Source organism: Lutjanus erythropterus, chromosome 9, assembly GCF_056507025.1.
Source record: "Lutjanus erythropterus isolate fLutEry1 chromosome 9, fLutEry1.hap2, whole genome shotgun sequence".
Classification (NCBI taxonomy): domain Eukaryota; kingdom Metazoa; phylum Chordata; class Actinopteri; order Lutjaniformes; family Lutjanidae; genus Lutjanus; species Lutjanus erythropterus.
In genome coordinates, this window is record NC_139325.1 from 8,768,691 (window position 1) to 8,795,650 (window position 26,960).

Consider the following 26,960-nt stretch of genomic DNA (forward strand, 5'->3'; position numbering starts at 1 on the left):
TTGTTTCTAAAACTCAAAGAATCAAGTTTAAAGCTTATTTCAAAACTTAAAAGTTTGAGTTTGGTTGAAAACTCAAAAATCTATTGCAGTGCATTGTCTTGAAATTTTAAGCTGTCGCAACTATTTTTTTAATAGTGTAGTGAATCAAGAAAATAAATTGAGAAACAAAAAATACTCTACGGCATTGTAGGCAAAGCAGTTATTGAAAACGTATCAAATGAGGCTTTCACCATCTGAAGGGACGTGCGCACATCTACACTTGTACTGCAGAGCAGCCAATAGAAAAACCCTCTATGTGAAATTACCAGTGATTGGCCAAAGTCTCTTGTCACAGGCTATATTTTCTGAAGCCTGAAAACAGAGCCAAGGGGAGGAGCAGACATCTAAGATTCTCTCAGACCACTTGAATTAAAATATGCTGAAAGGTTATTATGAAATTCATCCAGTGATGCTTTAATACCAGTGTGTTCTGAGAGCTGGAACACAACTGTAGTGTTACCTCTAGACTAGAGGGTGTATCCAGGCATATAGATTAGAATAGTAAAGAAGAGGACAGGTTGGAATAAACAGTCACAGTAAAATAGCTGACAACATGGCAACAGCGTTCCTTTAGGTCCTGATCTGAATCCTTGTCCACCCACACTGGCTCACAAAGAAGGAGCCGTATATGAAGGCTTTTTGCTGGGAGAAATGACTAAAAATAAACACTGAACAAACGTTCAAACACCCGGTGAAAAGTTGCTACAACAATGCCTAGAGTATTATGGGAATAACTGGTTTATTTAGAAAGGTTGAGTCTTTGTATCTTTTACTCTGGTAGTAAACAACTCACACTTTTTGAAAGTGAAAATTAAGACCAAATGTTATATAATTACACAATCTGTCCAATCCATTTGGTTTAAGATGAAATAGTGCCACTTCACAAAGCAATGAATGAATATAACAAACACTTCAAGTACCTTCGTTACGTGACACGGACTGGATAGCAAGGCACAACGTGACAAGGGAGTTTGTTCACAACCTTTCAGTGACTGTTAGACGTGGTTGGATGGGTTTAAATAATAATCACACATGTATGATTTGTGCAGCAGGTTAAATGGGTATGGTGTTGTGCTGACTGGGATGTTGTTTTCATACATAGCTAGCACGCTACTTTGCTACATCGATGCAAAGTGATGACACAAAAATGGCAACAATTGTGAATGAGACACAATTGCACAGGGTGATTTACACAAGTAAGTCTCACCACATTTCTTCAATATAGAAAAAGTACCAAGGCAAAAGAAATATTGAGTGGCTATTTTCACTCAGGTGAGAAGAGTCACACAGCAGCTATTCAGCTATTTAGTTTAGCCATAAAGTGTCAAACTGGAAGTCAGTGTTGTCAGTCACAGTTTGGGTATTTTTAGACAACAAAACTACTTGGTTAGGTTTAGGAAAAGATCATGGTTTGTCCCTGCCATGCAAGTGTCAATAGCCCCATTGGCTATTTACACCCCAGATGCAAATAGTATCATTGTCTACACCTGAATACTTGTCTCTGCCATGCTAGGTTAAATACATGGCTATTCCATCCTGAGTGTAAATAGCATTGTGGCTACTGACACCCGGGTGCAAATAGCATTTGCCAAAGAAATAGCACCCTGTTCCATGAGGAAATGAACAAACATGAACACAATGTCAGGTTGTGTGAAGAAAGCCTAACAGACCATTTCAGGACATCTCTGTCCATAAAACAACAGAAACATCATAAATACTCAAAAACGAGAATCCCACCTCTTCTCTTTATGTGTTTGATTAATGCTGGAAGGCAGAAGGAGCTACGGCCAGTAAGAGTTTAAATGCGTAACCCAAATCAAAGCTATGGTGCATCACTTCATAAATGTTCTCATCCAGAATGAAAGAGTCAGATTAACGGCGCTCCAGTTCCATTTTAATGAGCACATGTAGACACAAACAATCAGGCTGTGGATACGTGCACCCCCAGTTTATCCATAACAACCAAACAGCTCATATCATCAGAGGAGAGAGCACTAAACAAAGTCAGGAGCACAAACTGCTAATGCTTTGGATTTATTATCTGTGTGTCTGCTCCACACTCCATTCCATTCAAATCAAAGGTAAACTGCTACGTTAAGACGTTTGACTGATTAAATTTTAATGAAAGACTTTTAATTACGCTCTTGCGTTCTACGTGTTGCTGGAGATGACTCGAGGGAAGCCGAGAGGAAAACCAATATTAAAAACCCACAGATAAAGCCACAACAGCACACAGCAATCTCTGACAGATACACAGATTTCCTCCTGCACTTTATGTTTCGTTCAGCAGTTTAGCGCGCGAGAAAAAAAAGCTTTGTTTCATATTCAGCAAAAATGTGAATGAGCTTTTGGAGTCTTTGAATTTCAAGATGGCAGCCTATTACAGTCATTTTGAGCGTATCCGTGTCATCGACTGTGCTGACGCAGCTCCCTGAAGATGGAGAGCTGGCTTGGTTTAATCATCCTCTCACCCACAGTATGATGATCACACACATTGCGAGGAGACAGGTGGATGGATGCAGCATTGTGACAGCGCTCAGTCCGCATCACATTATGATACCGTAACCTCCCCCTATACCTCACTTTACCACAACACAAGCGTCACACTGTAAACACATTCCTTGACTCTTTCTGTGGACGTCTGGTCCTGACATATGAGGGGTGGAAGTTGCAAAAATTAAGTGACAAACATGGAGGCGGTGAAAATGCATGCAAGTTCAAACAGAGGGTCAAAATGGATGCAAAATGGAAAAATAGAGTGATAAATTAACAAGCGATTGGATTAAAACAGTTGTGACATGCTGCATTTATCATTTGCAACACAGAAGTGCCATTAGGGCCTGACCAATATATTAACTGAACAATATTACAGGTCTAATATTAGCCTATCACAGCTATATCGGCCTGTATCCATATCGGCATACAAGTTGTCCAGTATGCGACTATATGAGAACTTTTTTAGTGGAACATAATGCAGATTGTTTTTATTTGTTAGCTTTATTGTCAGCAGTTTAGGTATTACGTAATTCAGGTTTAATTTGCTCTGTTTGTGTTTGTGTTGTTCCCTTTTGGACAATAAAGTTTACTGTTAAACTGTCAAATATCCTGCCTCCATTATGTATCTTTGACACAAGTATTCACCACGCTTGAGGATCACTACAAAAAATGTGCACTTACATATTCTACTGTATATTCTGTATAATATATAACTATATCTATATATTTCTTACTCCCTAATATCGGTATCAGCTCAAAAAATCTGGTATCAGACAGGCCCTAACTGCCATTTCTCATAACAAAAACTAACTGAAAAAATATGGACGCGATGAAATGAATGTAAAAATGAAAAACAATGTGATAACTTCTCAGTTGGTTTGATAAACTTGATGACGTTTTATTTGAAACAGTGATGCTCTTATATATCATTTAATTTGTTCTTTACAGCACGAAACCTTTGTTATTTCTGCCCAGAATGGACTCAAAACCAAAATAAATGATCATAAGCAGGCAGGGCCTGAAAGTTGAGAGTCTGGTTAGTCACCAGACGTCCTTTTTGATTGACATTTTGCCTGGAAGTAACAAAAATTGCTCACTGTAAATGATAAATGTCAGTTAGGTATTGTGAATAATGAATAGTAGACAGTAACACAGCCCAGAAACACTGTTAGAAATAAAAGCTCAATCAGCTTCATGAAATCAATTGACAGTTTATCACTATTTTTAATTCACATACATTTCATCACTTCAATTATGAACTCTGTTATTTTTTGTTATATCCCAACCCTTGACGCCACTTTACTGAAATGATAAATGGCAATTTTGTTTTGTGAATGATGAATTTCGATTCACATGCACTTTCATCACCTCCATTTTTATCAATTAACTTTACTTTAACTTTCAATTATGTTACTTCATACTCAAACTGACAGAAAACAAATGCCTAAAATAAACTTCATGAAACTTACAAGTGTATAAGCAGCGATCGATGTCGTATCAAGTGCTCTTTGTCAGTGTAAATCAGGACTTGAGAGGTGAATGTCACTTTAATCTCACCATGTGGTTCTTACACTGTGGATTCTGCTGCCATCAATACAAAGCCCTCTCACTTGTCTATGGAGCTTAGCTACAGATAACAACTAAGTCGGTGTGTAGTATAAAACTGGGCGTTTCAATGTACAAGGTCAAGCGTGATCATCTGATCGGGATCATTTGCGGAACAATAAGAACTAAAGGTACTGTGGAACAGATTTGTGAAAATAAAACTTATTTTTAGCGCACAGGCCTCAGTTTGGAATGCAAACAGGGAGAGTTTCTCTTTAGTTATAGCTGGGGACTGCAGGCAGTCTGCTTTTATCTTTGTAGATCTCGCACAGAAAATACCTAGATTTCACATCAACTTCCAAGTCCTCAGAGCACAAGAAGGTTTAGACAGATACAAGTACAGAAAAAAATATACCCCAGAAATATAAACTTCTTCCAATTCACTGAATATAAGAACAAAGAGTCCCATCCACATTATTTTCTGAACAATTAAAAAAAAAAAAAAAACACCCAGTAAATTATAAAATAAATATTAATATAACAGTGATTGTTTTCCTAGTGTGGCCTGTCGCACATAAATGATATTTCACAGTTTCAATTTAACATTTCCTGTTGAAAAACTACAGTCATGCAGGCTGCAATTTCAGCACAGGAGCTCCCTAGGATATATAGCTGAAGGCTGTGAAAACAAAATTTGATTTTAAGGTAATAAGTCTGCACATTATAACCATATTGATTCAAAATGCACTGTTCAATTAGAATTCAAAGAATTAATTATTCAAGAGGAATAAATTTGCCTTTTCAATGGAAGAATGAACGTGCTGTTTTCAGTAATAGATCCACTATTTAAAATACTTCAGCTGTTAACTGATTCCAGGATTAAAACAACAAGAAAGAAACGTGCAAAAGCATTTTGTTTTGATCCAGCTAACCCACCTTACACATAATGGCTAAGCAATGTGTCCACTTCTACCCTGCAGTCAACATCCAGAAAAGCCAAAGTGATAAATGATTTATGCAGACGGTATGCTACCACACGCCACATTAAAAATACAGAATGTACACACAAGCAAGGAGAACTGTAAACTGACTTTCCTTAACTTCCTACAAAACCTGTGCGAAAGAGAGTATTTACACTTCAATTAAAGGGTTTTCTGAGGTCTATCTGTTGAGAAATTAGGTGTGGGGGGGAAATAACAGATTCCAGGGCTGGGCAATATTATCTACATAATATCAATATGATGATATGAGACTAGATATCATCTTAGATTTTGGATATCATTCGATCGTGATATGCAACAAGTGTCTTTTCCTGGTTTTAAAGGCGGCATTACAGTAAAATGAAGTAATGAAGTAATGAACTAACAGACTGTTCTAGCTGTTCTATTATTTGCCTTTACTCACTTTGTCATTATATCCACATTTACAGTGTTGATATTGAGGTATTTGACCAAAACTTACAATTTTGTCCATACAGTCCAGCCCTACTTTATAAAGAAGTAGAGCTTAGTCCATTACCTACATGCTAACACAATGGGAATTCTGTGCTAAAGGAAATTAGCATCTTGATCGCAGTACTGTCTCATCAAAAAAAAAAAAAAAAAGTTTTTTACTTCATATGCTAAACATAAAGCAACATGTCACCATACTTTCAGGACATATGAAGAAACAGCTGCTGACTTCATGTTACTGACTTAATCTGGCTTCACCACAACACACTGACCAGGTAAAGCAACCTCAAAGGGTCAAAAAAACTAAGATAAAATTGCCAGTGGGTTTAAAAATCACTTGTTAGGGACACTGCCTGCCAGGAGACAGCAGCAAATACATTTTTTTTGTTTTATTTTATTTACTGTTCACCACTTGATGACCAGGAACAGCTAAATATAGCACTTTAAAAATTATGTTATTTAACACTTTTGTATACAATATAGAAATTATGCTCCTGAAACAAAGACAAAGACAGACTGATGTGATTTGCATTGTTTCAAGAAACATGAATTATGATATACCATCTCTAAAAGTGTATGATTCAACAAATGACAATACTTGTAGAATCACAATTCTTGAGAATTGCAACACACATCAAATTGGCACCAAAATAACATGATAAGACTGAGCTGGTCCCAGTTCACAGACTTTACCAATAATGAAATTAGTTTTATGTTGTTTTTGTGATGTTTTTTTGTGTTGTGACCTGAAATTGACCATCACCTTTCTTCACATCAATGTCTCTTCACATCCAAACTCATCTGCTGAACGTGGCTGACCAGAAATGTCAGCCATTATCAACAGAAGCCATTTTAAAATGCCCCGAGATTTCTGCCGTTCTTTTTATGAGCGGATAAGAATAGATCAAAAGTGACATTGCGCTGACCTTTTGGTGCTGAACATCTTGGCGGCGTCTTCTTTTTCTCCTGCTCTGAGGCTTTGGGAGGTCGAGGTTTGATGTTGACTTTTTCAAAACCTGCAGGAAGCACGCACGCACGCACCCACACACACAGAAGCACACATACGTACATACAAAGCAAAAAAAAAAAGAAAGGGGACAGAGAAGAGATAACAGTGAGATTTTCAGCATCACAGCCGGGTCGCCCTCGAGTTGTCTGGATGCCTCGGCCCGCGCTCACTCCAACAACCTCCATTAGCCGGCCTCCAGCTGAGCGTTTCAAATTGACTGGGCATGGCAGGAGGCAACGAGCAGAGCAGAACTCGGCCAACATGGCAACGACAATGCGTGGAGTCAAATGTCAGTTTTAATAATTATTTGCTTTACCCCGCCACAACAGCAGCCGCTAAAAAAAACAGAGAGGAATTAATTAGCGCTGGAGCTCAACTGGAGCGACGACGAACAAGCTAAACACAATTAAAACGGAGAACTACATATCTGCTTGTGTAGGCAAACGTGTCACACGCAGGATATTAAGTAGCACAGTTTCCATATGTCTGTGCTATACCTACCTACACCACTGTATAATGGCTGGGAGTTAGCCTCTGCTCCTTTATGTAAAGGTTATCAGAGACTGTGGAGGAGGAGCTGGAGTAAAAGAAGATAGGGTTCAATAATTAATGCCGAGGTCTATGCAGGCCTCACTTCTCACCCTCTCCTCTCTGTAATGAGATGAGTGGAGGGCCAGAGGGAAGGAGGGAGGGAAAGGGAAGGAGAATGGGGTGATTATAGCGGCCGGCCGGGCTCCATCCACCTTCTTTCCTCCCCTCCATCAGTTAGAGCATGTACTCATTTATAACACCTGGAGTGTTTCTTTCCCCCCTCTCTCTCCTGCACACTGGCAGAGGAGCATGAGCAGAGCTGAATAAGCAGGCATAAAGGTTAACAAAGTGGTGTGACACTGGAAACATCTGATAATTCATTCAGGTGACACAGAAACCGCGGATGTACTCGCTTCTGGAAGTAATCTAAGGCAGAGCAGCAGCCAAGTTTGGGGCTTCCATGATTCACAGGTGATAACGACACAGGCAAGGAGCCACAGAAATGGATCATAGCTGGCAGACTGAGTTTAACAGACGAGAGAAGGTTTTAAATACGGCCTGCAGTTAAGACTAATTGTTCTGACATTGCATTACTTTCCAGGTATGACGTGCGTTTGATAATGCAATTAGCTGGATTAAGGATTTAAGAAGTCTCACTGTTAGGAGCCAGACAAAACACTCATTACAGGTAACAGGGTAAAAGTTTGGCACCAGTTTCAAGGCTGGATTCACTAGTACACAAAAATGTATTACACGTTTTTTAATTGGGAGTGTTGACACATTATTCCAAGATGTTTACTCATACTGCTAGCTTTGCAACTTATAAATAAATTAGTTGCATGCAAAGTTACAAGAAAAAGGTCAACTTTATTGTCATGTATACAATTATACAGTGTGATTTGGTTTTTGCATTTAACCCATCCTAGTATTAGGAGCAGTAGACAGCCGCTGTGTAGGGACCAACTCAACAAGCCAGTTTCTTGGTCAGGGGCAGTGACTAGCAACTTGACCTAGCATACATGTTTTTGGTGCAAACTGTGCATCCTCCCCTTTAAATTCACTTATTTGTTTAGTGTTTATATTAGATCTCATTTAGCTGTAACTACCTGCGATGGTGGATTTGCAGCTATTTGCTAATGGTCTTTGAATTACAGCTAAGCTGACATGAACAGTTTTTTGATCTCGACTGCTGCCAATTACAGTCTCATATGATGTGAACGTGCATAGTGGCACTTTGAAGAAAATGCTGACATAATGACGCTAGCATGCTCACAGTGACAAAGCTAACATGAAAGTGTACCAATACAATCACAGAATCAATACTACGTTTCATAATTTGATGCAAAAAATAATGATGTGACATGTAAGTAGAGTCTTTTAACTGGGGGTAAGTGGGGTTTAGGATTTTGTGGTCATCTCTTTAGCAAAGGAGCTTGTCACCAAAATCAGGATAACTGGTCCACCTATGGTTGTAGCACCGACAAATAACCTAAACTGAACACACACTGCACGGCTACGTTCACAGCTGAGCAAAACTCGGGGGAGCGGCTTGTCACTAGAATGGGAAAAGCTGTTCCGCCTTGAAGGTCGGTCCACCTTTAGTGAGTCTGGGTCGAAGCTGTCGTTGGAGCTAGGAATTATAGCATTTATTTACAGACAAACAGCTTCAACTGTACACTGTACTGTATGCTGCTATGTTTACAGCTAATGTGTACGTTAGAGTGCCTTAACATTAACATCTGGTACTGACCAATCAGAACCGGTACCTCTCGATATGTGTTGCTTATTTGACAGGAATATTTTACCATGATAGCCAACGTAGTTAAGCAGGTTAGGTTAATTAGACACAGTAAAGCCAAGGAATGTCATTCATCAGGTTTTTGTCATAAATTAGACTAATTAAAAATGTAACATGAAAAGTGTACTGCTATAATCTCTTAGGTCAGCTGATCAGCTGCACCTTTAATATCAGTAAGAACGGGGGCTCAGCCTGCCATCTACTGTCAATAAAACACACAGACAGACATGGACACATTACAGAGATAGAACATATCCCTTTCCCTTTCTTTTAGTAATTAAAAACTTTTAAGAATACTTAAAAAAAACAATAAACAGTTTATTTGAACTTCAGAAACATAAATGTCAACCACCTGTTGGAACTGGAGGAAATGTCAGAGGATAACCAAAGTTACTCAAATTGGTCCTCTGGGGACCAAGCATGTCTCCAAAAAAATCATGGGAATCCATACAGTAGTTGCTGAAATACATCAGTGTAAAATCTTTGAAGTTTTCAGCAGTACATCACATTTAAACAGGTTCAGCTTTTATATGTCTGAAACATTTCAACCATTATGGCAGCAGGGGGACATTAATGAGATGAGAAACACCTCGCCATAAAGTGCTGCAGGTACATGCACACTGACAGCCAATTATTATAAAATATTTCATTTCATTAAAGAGAACTGTTTATCTAATCTGAGGGAAAATTCAGAGCCCAGGGAGCAGAGAGAGATAATTTCAAAGAGTCGCATAATTTCCTTCCCCATTGCTGTTAAAATGTGACTCATCCTCCCATTCGTCACAGTGTTGCAGGGCTTTAAAATGATTACACAGACTACTTCACCAAACCCAGCAGTCCCCTCAGAAAAATAATAACAAGCCTGCAAGCTTTCAAGGGTCTATACTGAACCAAGACAAAAACTGAAAATACATTTAGACTTTATTTGGGATTATATGAGGCCAGCTTAACCTGCCAGTGGGCTTAGAGTGAGCACAACCCAGTAAGTCTCTATTTTAAGCAATATACAGAAACATGAAAAGAAACTTGAAGCCAGCAAAGAGGAGAAAATAAGAATACTACAGGAATACAAGTACAAAGCATGAATCAAAGTGAACCCAGCTGCCTTTTTGGAGTTTTTTACTCAAAAAAGTTCTTTTGACTATTGCCTCATTTAAGTCATTTGACATTGTATTTGGATGTTCTTTTCTTCTCAACTTCTCTGTAAACTGCACAGGCCCAAATTACAAGCTTTCATGTTCTATTTGTAACCAAATTCTAAAAAAGCAGAATGTACAAAGCCAGGACTGTATTTGGCTTTGACGTTGTGCTCGCTGGAAGGATACAGCGAGCTCAGTGCAGCAGAGATTGGGAGTGAAATAACTTCCCCCCAGGGGAGCTTACACTCAGAGCCGACAGGTGGATGCTGGGCTTGTGTTAGAACAGCAGCACCGAATGACTGTAGCAGTTACTGGAAAGGTTTTCAGGTGAGCAGTGCATTGAAAACTTAAATTGAATTAAATGAAATATCTTTTTAAATACAGCAAGTAGAGTACATCATGTGCAGCAAACTCAGGTTTTCTGCTCGACCCATCTTGTAGGCTTGGTTCCATTTTATGTAACCATGTAAAGATCTCGGCTACAGTAAACAGATTATTGTTTTGTTCTATCACTCAGTGACATGTTGGACATACAATTGACCCTGCCTAAGTCCCGCCCCTTTTCACTTTTCATTTGAGCAAGCCTGGTGCCTTGTCGTCAATGTCATACCTGCTTCTAGAGTGCAATTATTCTGTCACTTCTTTGCAGATTTGTAAAGGGTTGATTTCATCAATTCTGGATGACAGTCAACAAAATAATTTTTCCACTGCATGGTAAAGAGGATCAGCTTGACCTGACATGGTTTAAATGGTTCTTTTTTTGGCTTTCCATTGGCAAAAGATGTGGATGGCAGGGCTCCAGACTAACTTTTTTTTACTAGGAGCACAGTGGCCCGTAACTTAAAATTTTAGGAGCGCAAGCAGAAAATTTAGGGGTGCACACCGAAATCGACTTGCAAAGTAAATATTCACATTTCCTCTCATTTTTACTGTATTACTGATAAATACTTGAACAATAAGTGCAGAAACTATAATGTTTTCTTTGGCAATGAAATAGGCCATGTTAACTTTAATATCAATTCGGCCTCCTTGGCGCACTGGTTAGCAGCCTCTTGTCTTCTAAAGGCAACTGGGAGTGGAGTTGCACTGTCATTACACAGGTCACGGTACATTTTATTCAGACTGGCACTGTGTTTGCTCAAAGTGTCGTGTTTTAATTGTGTGGCGCCAGTATTATCAGCGAATTTCATGTTCCCCGCATGTTGTGGGTATCGACAGCAGAATTCGCAGTTCATTGAATTCGTCTCCTTGAAATACCTCAGCCAGGTGAACTCGCGCAGCCACTCATCGCAAAAACAGAATTTCCTGGCTTTTTTCGCGCAATCTGAGTCAGACTCATTATCAGCATTTGTCTCCTCTACACTAGGTTTACTGGGGAGAAAGAAAGAACTGATAGTCCTCTTCACCATTGTTCATTGTTTACAAGAGTAACCCCAAGACCTGCCTCTTTCACACATAAGCCAATCACAGTGGGGGGCTGAAGTGTGGGGCAGAAGTTTGCCAGCAACAAAAACTATTCAATAATAATAAAAAATAAATCGGCAAATTTACTGGTCGCATATGCTTGAGTAGATGAAAAATTTACTCGCACTGTCTAACCCTGTCCACACTGAGGAGGTACCAGCTGTAGTGGAAATCCAGAAATGTACCAGGTACCAAAAGTGCGTTGAGCCAGTTTAGCTTTTAGGGGGAGGATGAGCTGGTCTTTCATTTGCTGGAATTCAGAAGGCCTAGCATAGATAAGTCTTTCTAGTCCGATGCAGACTCAAACCAGACTTAAAATTATGACCTTGATTGTGAAAATCTGGTTCCAGTAGGGAATTGGCTTATTCATATTATAGACACGGTAGACCTGCAAAAGACTAAGAACAATAGTTGAAAATATAGAGCTCAGTTGCAAGGGTGTCTATAAATTATAAAGGCTGCAAAAGGTTACATTCAATGTTAGCTTATTTGCGTGTTCTATTCTCTTCTCTTCGTCTTTCTGCACCATCACCAATGCATGAACCTACACCACAGTAATGCCTAGAGGGGCCATGTGGCTCCTCCTGACATGAATGGACCTTGTCTACTTGCATCTCTATAGCAGAAGAACCTTGTTTGTGGATGTTTTTCCTGCCGAGCTTCATTAAGCCAGCCTTGTGTTTCAGCTTAATTGTCTCTGGGCGTGCGGAGCATCCTGACAAACACTATCAGCATCCAAGCATGTAATGGATTGAGGAGAATCCCTCAGACGTACAGGGGGGACAGCAGGTATCGCCAGCGCTCGGGTCTGCTCTTCTGCTGAACGCTGCCGGCCGTAAAACAACAATGACACAGGGGTGATGTGTTCAGCCTGACACACGCAGCTTTAAGTTCGGGGCTGACAGAGCTATTTCACACACAGCAGAAGATGAGCTGAGCACGTATTTCACAAACACATCAGGCCTAATGCTACCCCAGCCCAGGCAAATAGAGTAAAGTCCACCCACTGCATCAAATCTATACTGTTTAAGATGGAGATTTCAATGCTCCTTGCCACTGGGTTTATGAATGACTGATGAGAGGAGAAGGTAAATAAAGATATCAGCTGTGCCGGTGAAGTCCTGGATGAAATCCAGACTGTGAGCTGGAGAAGTGGAGTATTGATCAGAGGCAGGATTAGCTGGCCCAGCATGCAGCTAAATCAGTAACAGCCATGAAGAGAAGTGCAGAAGGAAGAAAACAACACAACAGCAGCCACATAACACAGGAGGTATAGCTGAGGTTTTTAAAGCAACACATGGACATTTTGTTTTCCGATACGCATCAGAAACAAGAAAGGACTGAATTCTGGGTGCAGAAGAGAAGTACCACCATCCTGTGACAGCTGGGAATAGGGCTGGGAAATATATCAATACTGTGATATGAGACCTAGATTTTGGATATCTTTGTATCGTGATCATCTTTTCCTGCTTTTCTATAACAGCAAAGTGATGTAATTTTCTGAACAGACTGTCCTAGCTGCTCTATTATTATTTGCTTTTACCTACTTAACCATAATATCCACATTACTGATTCCAATACCTAAACTTTGTGTAACGCCCGATACTGATAACCAGTTTCTTTTAAAAAATACATAAAGAAATATGATAATAATAACAAGAATCTGGAGAATTATATTATATACCATGGAACAGCCTAAAAATATTGCAATATTATTTAAAAGCCGTATTGCCCAGTCCTATTATTAATTAATTTCTAATTTGGGGTATGTTGACTGTTTATAGGATCAACAGTTCACCATCAAGATGCAATTGCAAAAGAATTTGGTGTGCAAAAAGCATGCTGCAGCTTTAATACAGAAAATGTTTATGTTTTATTACAGCATAGCAAAGGAATTCAAAGTAAAGCATTCAGTGAAAAGAAGTTTAGTTTGAGTTTATGAATTATTTGGGGATAGTCAGTGTCCTGCTGCATTCTTCACAGCAGAGTTGTGTGATACACTGATTCCCGTGGATAAATGTTACCAGTGGACAGCTAAGCTAATGTTAGCTAGATAGCCATTGCAACAGTGGTCTTTTTTTTTTTTTTTTTTTTTTGTTTTTGGTTTCTTGAACATGCTGCAGTGGCATTTAAATGAGGGTCCGGTTCTCTGCAGAGAGCATCCCATCCTCATAAAGTGTTTTGTAGCATAGCGTTTGCTTAATTGAGGTCAGGCAGTATGAGCAACTTACTAACAGCTGAGTAAGTCAGCTGAGAATAATCCTTGACTCACGATTTATTAAGAAAAATGCATTTGGAAACAGGAAGACATGGATGCATTTAACTCCCATGTCTATAGTGCTGACAGACAGCCAGTCAATATGTGGTAAATGTTTGCAGTGCACGATTTAATTCCTAAATTGATCCAAAATTTGAATAGGAATCTATAAGCTTAATCGAAATTAAAATGTATTAATGATTCCTTTGAATCATGATTCTGGAATTAATTCCTGATGCTCAACCCTATCAGTGTATTACCTACAGTAGAAGGTTTACTTTGGCATCAAACAACCTTTTCTGAAGAGAAACTTTAATTATATAAGTCAAAATAACTAAACTCCATGGGGGAAATCAGCAATGGAGTCTTGGTGCCTGGTGGCTTTGAAGAGAGCGATATTAGTCTCACATAACAGCAGTTACCCATCAGAAAAGGCTGTCCCATGGCAAAGTAAAGCACTGAAGATATTATAAATATCCTCTCTGCTTCTCCAAACTGTAGGCATGTCCATTGTCCTGTATGCACTGTAACTAAAACAATGGCTATTTTTAAGTATAACCTGCACCAAATATTGTTAACTATCGCTTTAAATTCCAATTTAGGCCAGCCAAAATCCAAGATTAGCCAAAGACCACATCTGTAAGTCTAGCTGCTGCAGTGGCATTTAAATCAGGGTCCGGTTCGCTGCAGTGATATGACTCATCTTCCCTTCTGTTCTCCACTCCTGTCCCCTGGTCGTCCCATTGTCTGCACCTCACGATTGTTTACATCTCTCCCCCCTCCGGTCCCTCATCTCTCCTTTCTCCCCAATTCATTTCCTTGGCTGTGTCTGGCGGTGCACACAGAGCCTGATTGCGATATGTTTCCTGAACTAATAGGGGTCACATTAGCCTGGCAGGAAACACAATGCCATTATGGAAATGCTCAGTCAATTACTGGGCAACGAATAAACACCCTCTCTGTCATTTTTGACTCTCATATTTGCGTTGGGCTAATGGTTGCCATGCATGGCTGTTATCTGCTCATGGGCATCTAATCTGCCTCTCCCGGAGGAACTCGGCAATATGCTTGAGGTCAGTTGTGTCACTGCTGGATTGTTGGGTTGCCCTGGTTGAAGGCGTTTCCCATGCACATGAAAAATCCAAGTAAATTTAGCCTGCCACGTGCCAGTGGAAAAAGATAATGCATTCATCTTGTTTGACTTCAGTGTCCAAATATTGCACAGCCTTGAATTGACAGTGTGGATTATTTGAAGTGGGGTTGTATGAATACTTATCCATAGTCAGTGTATTACCTACAGTAGATGGAGGTCGATATGGCCCCAGTTTGGGGAAGCAGCAGGAATCCCAGTGTAGGAAGCTTCCAGCAATGCTGTTGGCAGGATAAGCAGCAAAATGTACTGTAGCCACCTAAAGAACGGCCTACCTAAAAATGATCAATATTAGTTTTAGAGCTGCCAAAATGAACTTTTGATTTGGCATTTTTTAATAATTTACTGTCAATAACAGGGGAAGCAACTGATAAAAAAGAATTCAAGTTCAATTTTAGTGAATTAAAGGTTCCCCCCTTTGCAGTGGCTCCATGTCCCTCCATGGGGGGGGCTTGTCATATTCACATGTGCTGCTGAGAGAGTCCCCATTTCCCACAATGCATTGCTGAGAGTTGGTTAAGTGTTCTAGTTTATGTTCCAAAATGCAAATGTTGGTTGTTATTTATTTATTTTTTTGTTTGTTTGTTTGTTTTCAAAACATAGTGGTTTATGTTGGTCTATGTTTAAAGCATGAGTGACGTGGCTGGTATATTTCTTCACCCCAGCTGTATTTTGATGAGGGTATTTGGAACGTGTTTCCTCTATGCTAAATGCTGGCGTACAACTGAAGTTCGGAGTGATATTCATCTCAAAGTTTGCACTGCGTAGCACAATATTTATAAGCAGAAAACATGTAGGTCTGTGGAATTTATATCGAAACACAAATTGTGACATTAGCACGATATATGAAATATGTGAAATACATCAATATCTCTCTCCCCAATTCTGACAGTGGATTGGATCAGTCCCATCTTTAGGCAATACACTGACTGTTGAGTACCTCATAAAACCCCACTTCAAATAATCCTAACTATCCCTTTAATTGCATTCAGAACATCTAATTTATACCTAAGAATGACATTAGACGTTTCTGACTTTTAATCAGTCCAGTTACTAAAAAGAAAGGGTGTGTTGGACAGAAAAACTGAAAACGCAACAAAATATAAAAGTAAGACAATAACTTCAACACACTGAGGAATTCATAACAACTAAAGGTTCAGAGTTCTCCAGTTTACTTCCTCCTGTTCCACCATCTAATAGAGCACCAGGAGGCTCATTCTATCCTGTAACACAACAGCTATAACTTTTATAGACAGCGTGCTTTGGGTAATATTAGATCCACAATCTATGCTTGTGGGAATGCCACTGCAATAAGGTTAAAATATTGAAGACTATAAATGCTTCTTAAATTACAATTTCCACTAAACAGAATGCGAGTTCACGCTGGCTGAGTTCATTTAATATGTTTTATTAAACTTTTTGAACCCACTCCCATAATGAATTTAAATACAAGATAACAAGGTAGAAAAAAATGTTCCTGTAAAGTGAGCTCCCTGTAAAATTAATGGTCTGAAAACTCCTATTTGAAATTGCAATAAAGTCCTTAATAGAGATTATGGGATATGTTGTGGGCTCAAGTACAAAATGTACAATTATTCTGTTTGTGCGTTTGAATTATGCTGGGAAGATTTACAGAGAGATCATGTACTAAATTATTTCCAACAACATTCATGGAATCCTATTTTGCATGTTCCTAGACCAAAACAGAAAGAGCCATTCATCAAAAACTGTTTGCCTTTATGCAATTAGGTGAAAACAAAAGAGAAACAGAAAAAAAAATGCAAAATTTGAATGACATATTTGAACAATGGATGGGTATCGAGAGCTGGTACTACATAGGTACCGCTTCCTGGTTGGTTGTTACCAAAATATTGATAAGCTACTAGACAAATGGTGCTGCTGTCGGTATTTATGTAACGCCAACGTGTCTTGTTACAAAAATAATTCTGCAGCTATTAACTCAGGATACAGTTTAAAGCACTTCTATATTATGTTTACAACAGACAAACTTAGTCAAACAGTTGCCGACTTAGTCAGAGGACTGCAATATTGCAATGGGTGCAACAGATGCAACACATCTAAGAGTGCACCGTTTTTCATAGCCTGAAAGCAAAGTGCTCCATCTCCTCTGCAGCGGCAAACAGCTAGCATTAGCTCGCCTGCAGCCAGAACCTAAACACTGTAGTGTAACCCTCCATGGATAACTTTAAGGGAGGCATTAACAACTGTTGGAGATAGCTGGGCTTTTTGCACTGTGTTGGTTGGTGTTAGATTAGCATTTTAGCTTTGCTTTGGCACTGGTTACGTCCAAAATTCCTTACATGCTATTTAGCATGCTTCAACACAAGGTGAGATTCATAAATGTGTCAGAAACCTTAGTATGAAACCAATACTTGTGAAGTGGATAGTATTTACGAGGAAATATCCAGTACTTAAGCACTGCAACAACCAGCTAACAGTAAGGATATCACACGCGCTTCTTCCGAGACACAAACAACAGCGTTGGTTCCTGCTCTAGTGACAGATTGACAGGCTGCAGGTTGTAGGGACGGGTTTAGAAGGGGAGAGGGAGGAAGAAAAATACTCCAATAACACTAATGAAAATAAGAAGTTTAGACTTTTACAACAGGAAATGACATTTTTCTTATTATAGAGAGCAAAGGTACAGATACTGGATTTTGGTACTGTAGTAGTATCAGTATTGAAAATGTATCACTAAAAAATCCTAAGGATACCCATCCCTATATTGTCCACACATTGGAAATAACGGGATAACGTCTTAAACATTAGATGAATGTAAAGGAAAAGTCCAATATTTTGGGGAACTTTCTTGCCCACTTTCTTGAGATGGGAAGATATGCACCGCTCTCATGTCTGTACACTAAATATGAAGCTTAGAACCAAAAGACTGCACATTACATAAAATATGTCAAACTGTAGCTCTATTAAAAAGTGGCACAGTCAATGAAAGGGTCGATGGAAAAAAAATGAACCACTTTCAGAGATATTGACAGGAGGGCCCAGCAACAAAGTCAATCCTCACACTGAGGATGATGAGTCTCTGCTCTCGCTCGCTCGTACAGTATAACATCATTCCATTCAGGAACTACACAGCCCCGTGAGATTACATTATGCCAAGAAAACTACTGAGAATCTCTTCTTCAGAGTTCACAGTTTGCTCAAAATAAACCACTGCCTTCCTGAGTTGATCTATTTCTGTCTGAGTGTTCCTGAGGTTTCTGTGTGCATGGGGGCTGCACATGATGATGACAACGGTGAAGGAAAAAAAGAAAAAGACAAAAACTCAGCTTTCCAGCAGAGTAGCTCATGGCAAGGTAGAACACTTGTCAGTTCGAGTTAAGGCCGGGTTGGGGACCACTCTCTGCTGAGTCACTTCACTCCATGGTATTAGGCTGACAGAGACAAATGCCCGTGGAGTGTCAGTCAAAAGTGACCCCGTCCCCTTGCCTTGATTCAATTAGCTTTCAAACAGTGTCCCAAAGTGGAACCAAAGGCAATGTTCGCTCAACTTAAGTGATGGGGCCAAATCTGATTTTGGTTTGCTGACAGCATCGCCTTCTTCCCATCAACGTTACATGGCGCTGGGCTTTGTGATGTATGTCATCTGGCTGTCACATTATCACTCCATTTGCAAGGTAGGAAATGTGCTCAGAACATGCCCTTAATTTAGCCTGACAGCTATTTGGATGATAAGTTTCATCATTAAAGTCAAATTTGCAGATTTATCAGAAAACTTCTGCCTGGGAAGGGGTGAAAACAGTAGAACAGGGGAAATGAGTGCAGATTTACAATCAAATCAGTCTGAGCGAACCAGATTTAAAGGGATAGTTCAGCTTATTTGAAAATGGGTTGTATGTGGTACTTATCGATAGATAGTGTATTGGTTACAGTGGATGCTGGCTGGCACGCCCCCAGTCTTGCAGACCTATCTTTACAGTGCTCAGCAGTGGAGAAAGGTCTGGCTTGTTTGTATGTCTGTAAACCAATCGCCATCTTGGGCGGCGCTAAACCCCCGGATACAACAAAGTCGTATGTGCCCCTTGCAAAAAAGTGGAACCGTTGCAAGGAAGTGAACCCTGGCATTGAAATAACTAAATCACTGTAAAAGGAAAGGTAAAAGATGCTAGCCTGTTTACATCAGTACCATTAGCAACCCATGTGCTAATTTTGCAATTTTCAACGTGTAGGCTGCCAGCTCGGAGGATGTTTCCAGGGGAATGCTTATAGAGGATATACTGCCTGTAGCAGTTGTCCAGTGGCAGGCTTATACCTGCCCTCTACATTTGGTGAGTCAGATTAGCACACCCCCAGGGCTCAGCAACAACAGGTAGTTTGGCCACTGAAAAAAAAAGGTACATCTATATCATCTCTGCTCTCTACAAACCAACCAAACTCCACAGGCAAAATCAGTAATTTTACCTCAGAGAACATAAGAGTTCCTGGTCTCCTGTTGCCTCAATTGGCTAGTTTGTTTGTATGATGGTGTGACCTGGGTGAAGGCAAACCATCTTTTCAGAACCAAAGTTGAACAAACTAAAAGAACAGGGCACTTGTAGACCAGTGTTTGACAAGGTAAATTTACTGATTTTGCAGATGGAGTTTGGTTGGTTTGGAGAGAGCAGTATTTTGCCTGTAAAGTGGTGGTTTCTCATCAGAAAAGGCTGTCTGACAGCAAAGTACAGTGATGAAAATATTCTATAAAGTGTACACAAATATGTTTTTCATCTATTATTGCTTAGCTTCTATGCTGGCACTCCTCTCTGCATCTCAAGACTTGGGTCGTGTCAACTATTGAGAAGTGCCTCATAGAACCCCATGTCAAATAATCCAAACTATCCCTTTAATCACTTTATGAGACCTCAATATCCAAAGACTGCCTCCGCCATACTAAATCCTATCCATATACATAATCAGTGATTTGGGTCACATGACCATCCCCCAATGTATCGTGGGCCGAGCAGACTGAGAGGAAAGAGGAGAAGGTTCTGGTTTGTTGCTGTGCTCAAGAGAGGAGGAGACATGAGGGGGTCACTGGGCTGGGTTCCTGTGGCTTAGCATGGCAAATCCTCTGTAATCCTCCAACCAGTCCCATGGTGCTGTTTACTGTACGTAGGGTAAAGCTATTATGGACCCACACCAAGCCTCCTGCCCCCCCACAACCATGTAAGCTACATCTTACTACTGCTATAGTAGGTCCTCCCTCAACTATTGTTCACCTGTTCTTTTTTAAGAGAACGGCCAGCTGAGGATGTTTATCCTCCGTAAGTCTCTTTTGAGATTATCATCATTAGACAGCGGGATAACAGCGAGGGAGCCAGACAAAAGAGATGAAAATCACATCGAGAGGAGCGAGAAAACAAAACATTCCTCGGGGTATTTATACCAAAATGAGGGAGGGCTGGAGGGGGCTTCTTTTACAGCCTGCAGCAGTCAGGCTGCGTGATCACAGCTTTTGTTTTTTGATACAAAATATAAAATCATCATGGAGAGCTGGAACTTTCCCTGCGACTCCGTATCAACACATGAATGAAAGCATCGCCCCGTCTGGGAGTCTCTGCTGCATCTTCATAAACAACGTCTCAAGCCAGTATGGAACCATAAAGCGACATAATGGAAGAACGTACTTCTTGGAAGCCTTAAAATTAATTTTCAACTGGATTCCTGGAATCACATTACAACAGAAGGCAACAAATCACTGTGTCACTGCCCCTGTCATTATCTAATTGCTTTCTTGTGGATTCAGGACCCTCCCCGTCCCTGCCTCCCTGTCTGTCTCTCTCCGTTATTGTTCTGCCACACAACACTTCTCTATTATTCCAAAAACTCAGCATCACTAAAAAGTACAGTCTGTGAAAAACTAATAATTACAAAAGCCAAAAGAAAAAGCTAAATAAATGCCTTCATTAAGCAGTTTTAGTGCTGGCACTGGGACCAGATTCAAATGCACACGCAGCTGCTTGCCAGTATCAGAGCACATTTATTTTACTTCATTCTAAATTAGCACCAGTAAGTTTTAAACAAATGAGTTCAAAGGGCTGCAAGGATTAATCGATTAATTGATCAACAGAAAATTAATTGAGAGCTATTTTGATAACCAATTAATTCATTAAGTGTTTTCTTAAGCAAAAGTTCCAAAAAATCTCTAGCAGCAACATTTCCACAGTGACAATTTGCTGTTTTGTCTGTTTTATGTAGACCAGCACACTTGAGTATCTTTAGGTTAGGAGCTTTTAGTAATAGATTGAATGACCTCATCTTTGACTTGTGTTTTATATGTAGAAAATATCAATTAATTGAAAAAAATAACTAAAGCCCTAATTTGAGATGTGTGTGGCCACATGAGTTTACCCTCATGGTTGAATTTCAGGTCATCAGCAGTTTGTTGGAGAATTAAAGGTGACCTGTAGGCTTTTTGACCTCACACGAACCTTTACCACAGTCTTGCCAATGGTGTCACAGTATTGCACTGATCTACAGGTGGCAGTAATGTGCCAAGAAATGCAGCAATGTCACAGCAAAGACAGTGAAGAAGAAGGCTGCAAGCTAGTAAACACTGATGCAAACAGTGCAGAGATTTATTGGCAGAATATGGCAGAAATGGAATATAATGTTGTCATTAGTGTCATAATAACCTGAAAATAAGAATGAGCTGTTTATATCTACAGCAGGTCCTCTTTCCCGGCCACCAGGTTGAATATGGATGGGCAATGCAAACACTGGCTCTAGATGGACTTTTACTTTTTTGTTTTGCAGCCACCATAGGTTTTCCTGAACACATGGAAGGGGAGGGTGAGGTGAGCAGTATTCATTTGGTTGCAATCAACATCACCACTAGATTCCACTAAATCCTACACATTGGTCCTTTAATTTTAAGGTCTATTTTAAGGTTTTTCAACCTTTTTTTTTTTTTGCACTGACAGTTATGCCAGAGTCTTAATTTGTGAAGATTGACAGATAATTGGCTTTATGGCCTGACAAATGTCATTAAAATTTGTAAATTCTTATTAAGATGTGGTATATGAAATCAAGTGTGATATAATAGCCGGTAAGCAATTGTGTGCTGTCTTCGAAGTAAACACAACACACGACACACCGGACACTGCAATTAGGCGGGAGTGTACAGAGAAAAGAAATTGGGACAAGCAGCAAGTTTGTCTTTGATTCCAATTATTGGGATTGAATATCCATTCAAATTGATTCTCAGTTAAATATTGAACTTGAGAAGCCCATAGTAAGTACTGCTGAACTTAAAGATAGCCTTTGTTCTGATACAAAAAAAATCCACAGGGCACCTTTAACTGGGTTGAATGATGCTTCTAAATGATTAGTTACTTGTTTTACTCAACACTTTTTGTTCATGTTGAAATCTAGGCGAGTCTCTTCAAACATGAGGTAAGGAATGAAAAATATTCCATCTAGCTGCTGAATCTGCCATGTATGAGCAGTTTGTTTTTTTTACACCATCTACTTTTTTGGCAGCTAAAATAGCACATTAGGTGTATGAGCAGCTGAACGCCTGAACAAAATGCTGAACAGAGTCAAAACTTTGGCCGATGATCAGAGGGAAGGTGATTTTGGCTGCAGACAAACCCCTCTTTTAGAGATTTATTATTTAAGATTATGGTTCTCACGTGGCAGCGGCCACACAGCATCTCTCAGCCTCAAACACTTCTTTTTTCTGTGTCATTGTAACAACTTGTGAGAGTTTCAGCAGGGTCTGAACGCGGATTAGCGGCAGCCAGTTACAAAGCCAGATTTAAGGCCCCGTCTGCACCAGAGATGGAGGCTCCCTCTGGTCTGTTTGATTTAAGGGCTCTCAGAGAACCACCGGAGCACCATATGTATTACAAATACATACAACAACAATTCCTCACTGGATACAAGGCAATATTATATATAGAACAAATGAGAACCTGAACGTTATTCCAAGATCAGACATTTTTACATAAAACTGCTTTAGTTAGAAACCACAGAACCCCCATGGAACCACTTATATCTGCACAGAGCCGCCAAAGGTTACACAGAACCACTGATTCACCTCCATATAATAGAAGGTTAAATAGCATTGGCTTAATGTAAAACCAGTTTTTACCAGATATTAGGGTTAATATTTTAAATATCGCAATAAAAACATGTCTCTACTACATGTGTCATTCTACATGGTTCATTTTCTATTATTTTATTTTACAGTAGGACTGCTGTATTGTTGTTTTTTTTTTTTACATTATTGCCAAAGATGGGGTTAAAAATTTTGTGCATTTTCCTTAAACAACAGTGAAAATGCTAGCAACTGATGAATCAATTACTCGTTAATAATTACTAAGATACAAAGCACACATTTTTCCCCTATTTTTTCATTATTTTCATTTTTATTCTTATTTTTTTCATGTAAGTTTGTTTCCTCATTCAACAAATGGCTCTTAGAGACAAAACAATATCAAATGTGGGACAATTACCGCCATTTATTGATTAATACATTTTTAAATTGATTAAATCCTTAGCACCAATTAATCAATTCATGATTAATCATCAACATCTCTCGTTATTATTCAATAATGGTCATTTTTTAAGATGTAATTTTTCTTTGTTTTTAATGTAGTGATAAATATGATATAATGGGCTTTTATTTTGGTATTGTTACATCCCTTCCAGATATCGTCAGGGGAACCCCCTCATTGAGCATAAAAACAGCAACGAATTAACACTCAAAACTAATTTTTCACAGAGCATATTTTCAGGAAACACTCTGCCCGGCAACAAGTCACATCTGATGTCAGTAATTCAGTCAGTGTTTGTCTGTGCTCCTTGGCGTAGTCCACATTCGTCTGTGTTTCTCACTTCTACCTGAGTGCCTGTGTGTGTGTGTGTGTGTGTGTGTGTGTGTGTGTGTGTGTGTGTGTGTGTGTGTGTGTCTCTGTGTGTGTGTGTGCGCATTAATGAGGCTGCAGAGATAGATGAGATAGTCGCAGCTGTTAAAACACCACATGACTTTAGAGCCTCTCACAGAGAAGCTGAGAGAGATGGTGAATTTTGTCGGAGCCATCTTGATAAACATCGAGCCTCGTCCCGTACAGATCCGGCTTATCGGCATAAAAACAGAAGCATCGCAGTTTGATTTACTTGAAATACACTTTTATTAGAAGTTGACTAATTGAATTTGTTTCTTCCTAAAACAACATGTATAATAATTCCTACTAAGTGAATAAAGCTCAGTTTCATCAACAGGAATCTAGATGCAGTAATCAATTGGTAACAGCAAGTACTCAGGGATGATAGCAGGGTGAAGGATTAATCAAAGCCAGCAGGACCGTGCATAATTTGATCATGAGAGTCATCATTCTAAGTGTGTGTATGTGTGTGTGTGTGTTTGTGCCATGGTCATCCTTTACAGTAGTGACAGAGGAGGCGGTTCATGTTTTCTCTGATATGACAGGCTCTCAACTAGAGGGGTAAAAAAAAATACTGATACAGTATTGTGATATTATATTTTATGATACAGTAATGATTCTCATACTATATGCACATGTTGATGACAGTGGTTCATATTATGTTGTGTTTAAAACCCCAACCACTGGATATCAGTGTTTTTATTTTATCTTCACTGTTCAGATTGCATAAAAAAATGAACTTTTAAACTCAGATTTCATGCATATGGTGGTGTGATCTCGATTCTAGGACAGTTTTCCTTAAATTAGATATAAAAATTAGCTATATATTAGGGCTGCAAATAACGATCATTTTCATAGTAGGTTAATCTGTCTGTTATTTTTCTGATCAATGGATTAATAGTTGTCTGTTTTAAAATGTCAGATCAGGGTTTCCCAAAGTCTAAGATGATGTCCTCAAATGTCTTCTTTTCTCCACAAACCAAAAATATTCAGTTTACTGTCATTGAGGAGGAAAAAGAACAGAAAATATTCACATTTCAGAAGCTGAAATCAGAGAATTTTTATTTTTTTCTTAAAAAAAAAAAAAAAACTTAAACCAATGACGACTAATTTAATAATCTATTAATCAATTCATCATTGCAGATCTACCACATATCACCTTGCTTACAGTTTTAAAATTAATGATATATTCATTCATAACCCCTGTATTGTGATACATACCATATCACCAGATTCTTGCAAATATACAGCCCTGTTCTCAACAAGTGTTTGAGTTTCATGTCATGAGATTTGTCCAGATTTCCATTTTGTGACCATAAGATGGTTGGAGAAATGATTCATAGCTGAGTGAGTCATGTTTCAAGCACAAACTACATATTAACAAGCTCCAGCTTCTACGCTCACCACTAGCCAGAGCTGCAGCCATGGTCACCCCATGCTAATTCGCGCATCACTCAGAAGGTGGACTGATGAAATGTCATGAACAGCGCGGTTTGGCCAATCAAGAAAATGAACATAAGGGATGCAGCACGTAGACACTCGACTGCAGCGTTACGAAACTACAATCAGCACAGGAATGTGGACATTAACCTGCAGGGAGAGCAGACTTTCGGCTGCTATAAGCGCTAATGTTAGCCACCCTATATGGAAGCTAACGTGAGATGCTGTGACCCTCTTCAGTCTGAAAAGATATTGTGTTTAGTGAGTTGTTGTTATACTTTGTAAGATAATGTGCAGTGTTCATAATGCACGGCGCAAAGAGCCATACATATATGATTTTGGCACTGCAGAATGTTATTAAGGACTTCAAATGGCTGTTGCAATGCAGTATTTTTTGGGAAAATGTTTACTCTGATCAACTTACAAGTTGTGCTCCATTCTGACTTTTTCTGCATGTTTGGTTACTTTTAGTCGACTGGTTTAAATTACAATTTCAGGTTAATCGACGGAAATTAGTTGACCCTAATTTCAACAATTGTAAAAATGCTAATCAGTGAATCTGACAATTGGTCAGGTCAGTAATCATCTATAACTACTTTTCTTTATCCACTATACTAGATATATTTCGGTTTTGATCTATAAGCTCATGTTGTTTAATCCTCCAACATTTTACAGGCTAATCAATTAATTAAGAAAATACCTGGCAGATAAAGTGACTGCTCAGCTGTGATCATGGAACAAGCTGATGTTTTGTGGACCGAGTAAAACAACACAAGTCATCATCATCACAAAACGAGTCATAGCATGACACATTCTCACCAGCATGACTTGTAACGCTTGTCAACTCCTCCATCTCTCTCCGCTCTGAGTCCACCTTGAACATTTGGCCGACCTTGAACAAACAAACAAACTACAGAGTGCCTCATCAGAGCACAGTGTGTCTCTGGACAGTAATACAGCACCTGAACATGCTGACCGGCACTCTGGACTGATATATTTCATTAAGACGTATAATAAGAGCTTAAGGAGCCTGGACAATATACAGACCCCACCACCACCTCACCCTGGAGGCAGCTCATTGTGCACCTTATGGGGCTATACCTTATTGCATTATGCAATGCTGTAATAGGCTTAGCTGCGTGTTACTCTGCAGGGGGGAGTTTTGGGCTGAGTCTGATGACTCACTTCATTAAGTCTCCCTTCCTGAGAGCTTTCTAGTTGCTGAGGAGTGAACTTTCCACTCCCCCACATCAACACTGACCTCAGATGGCATTTACAGTGAGGAAAGTAAACATCTAATTATCGGCTCACCAGAACAACTGACTAAACTTGAAAAATATAGTATTGTGTAAAGAGATTTCTAAGTTTGTGATAGAGCTGGACAGATATTTTGGTCAGCCTATCACAGATACACTGATCTTTATCAGTATAACCGTATAAATTGTCCGATATTTGCTGATATGAAACCTTTTTCTTGACAGAACATGATGCAGGTTGTTGGTTATGTATATTTAATCCCATGTATTGTTATTTTTATTATATTTCATATTTTCTATTTGCATTTTTATTATGGTAATTTACATTTCTTTAAAATTGCTGTGAAAATTCCAGTTTCAGTTAGGGTTGCAACTTAAGCTTACTTTCATCATTGATTATTTTCTTGATTAACTGATTAGTTGTTTGGTTTGTAAAATGGTGAAAAATGTAAATCACTGTTTCCAAAATTCCCAGG

The 26,960-nt window shown here is 39.3% G+C and overlaps 1 protein-coding gene across 1 annotated transcript in view; it reads right to left on the reverse strand.

The window, feature by feature from the left end:
* Positions 1–26,960, reverse strand: part of oxr1a (oxidation resistance 1a) — a 248,196-nt gene that overhangs the window by 220,280 nt on the left and 956 nt on the right. The window contains exon 2 of the mRNA XM_084726037.1: positions 6,458–6,547. Coding sequence (XP_084582163.1) covers positions 6,458–6,474 — 17 coding nt within the window. The 5' untranslated portion in view covers positions 6,475–6,547. The remainder of the gene's footprint in view (positions 1–6,457; positions 6,548–26,960) is intronic.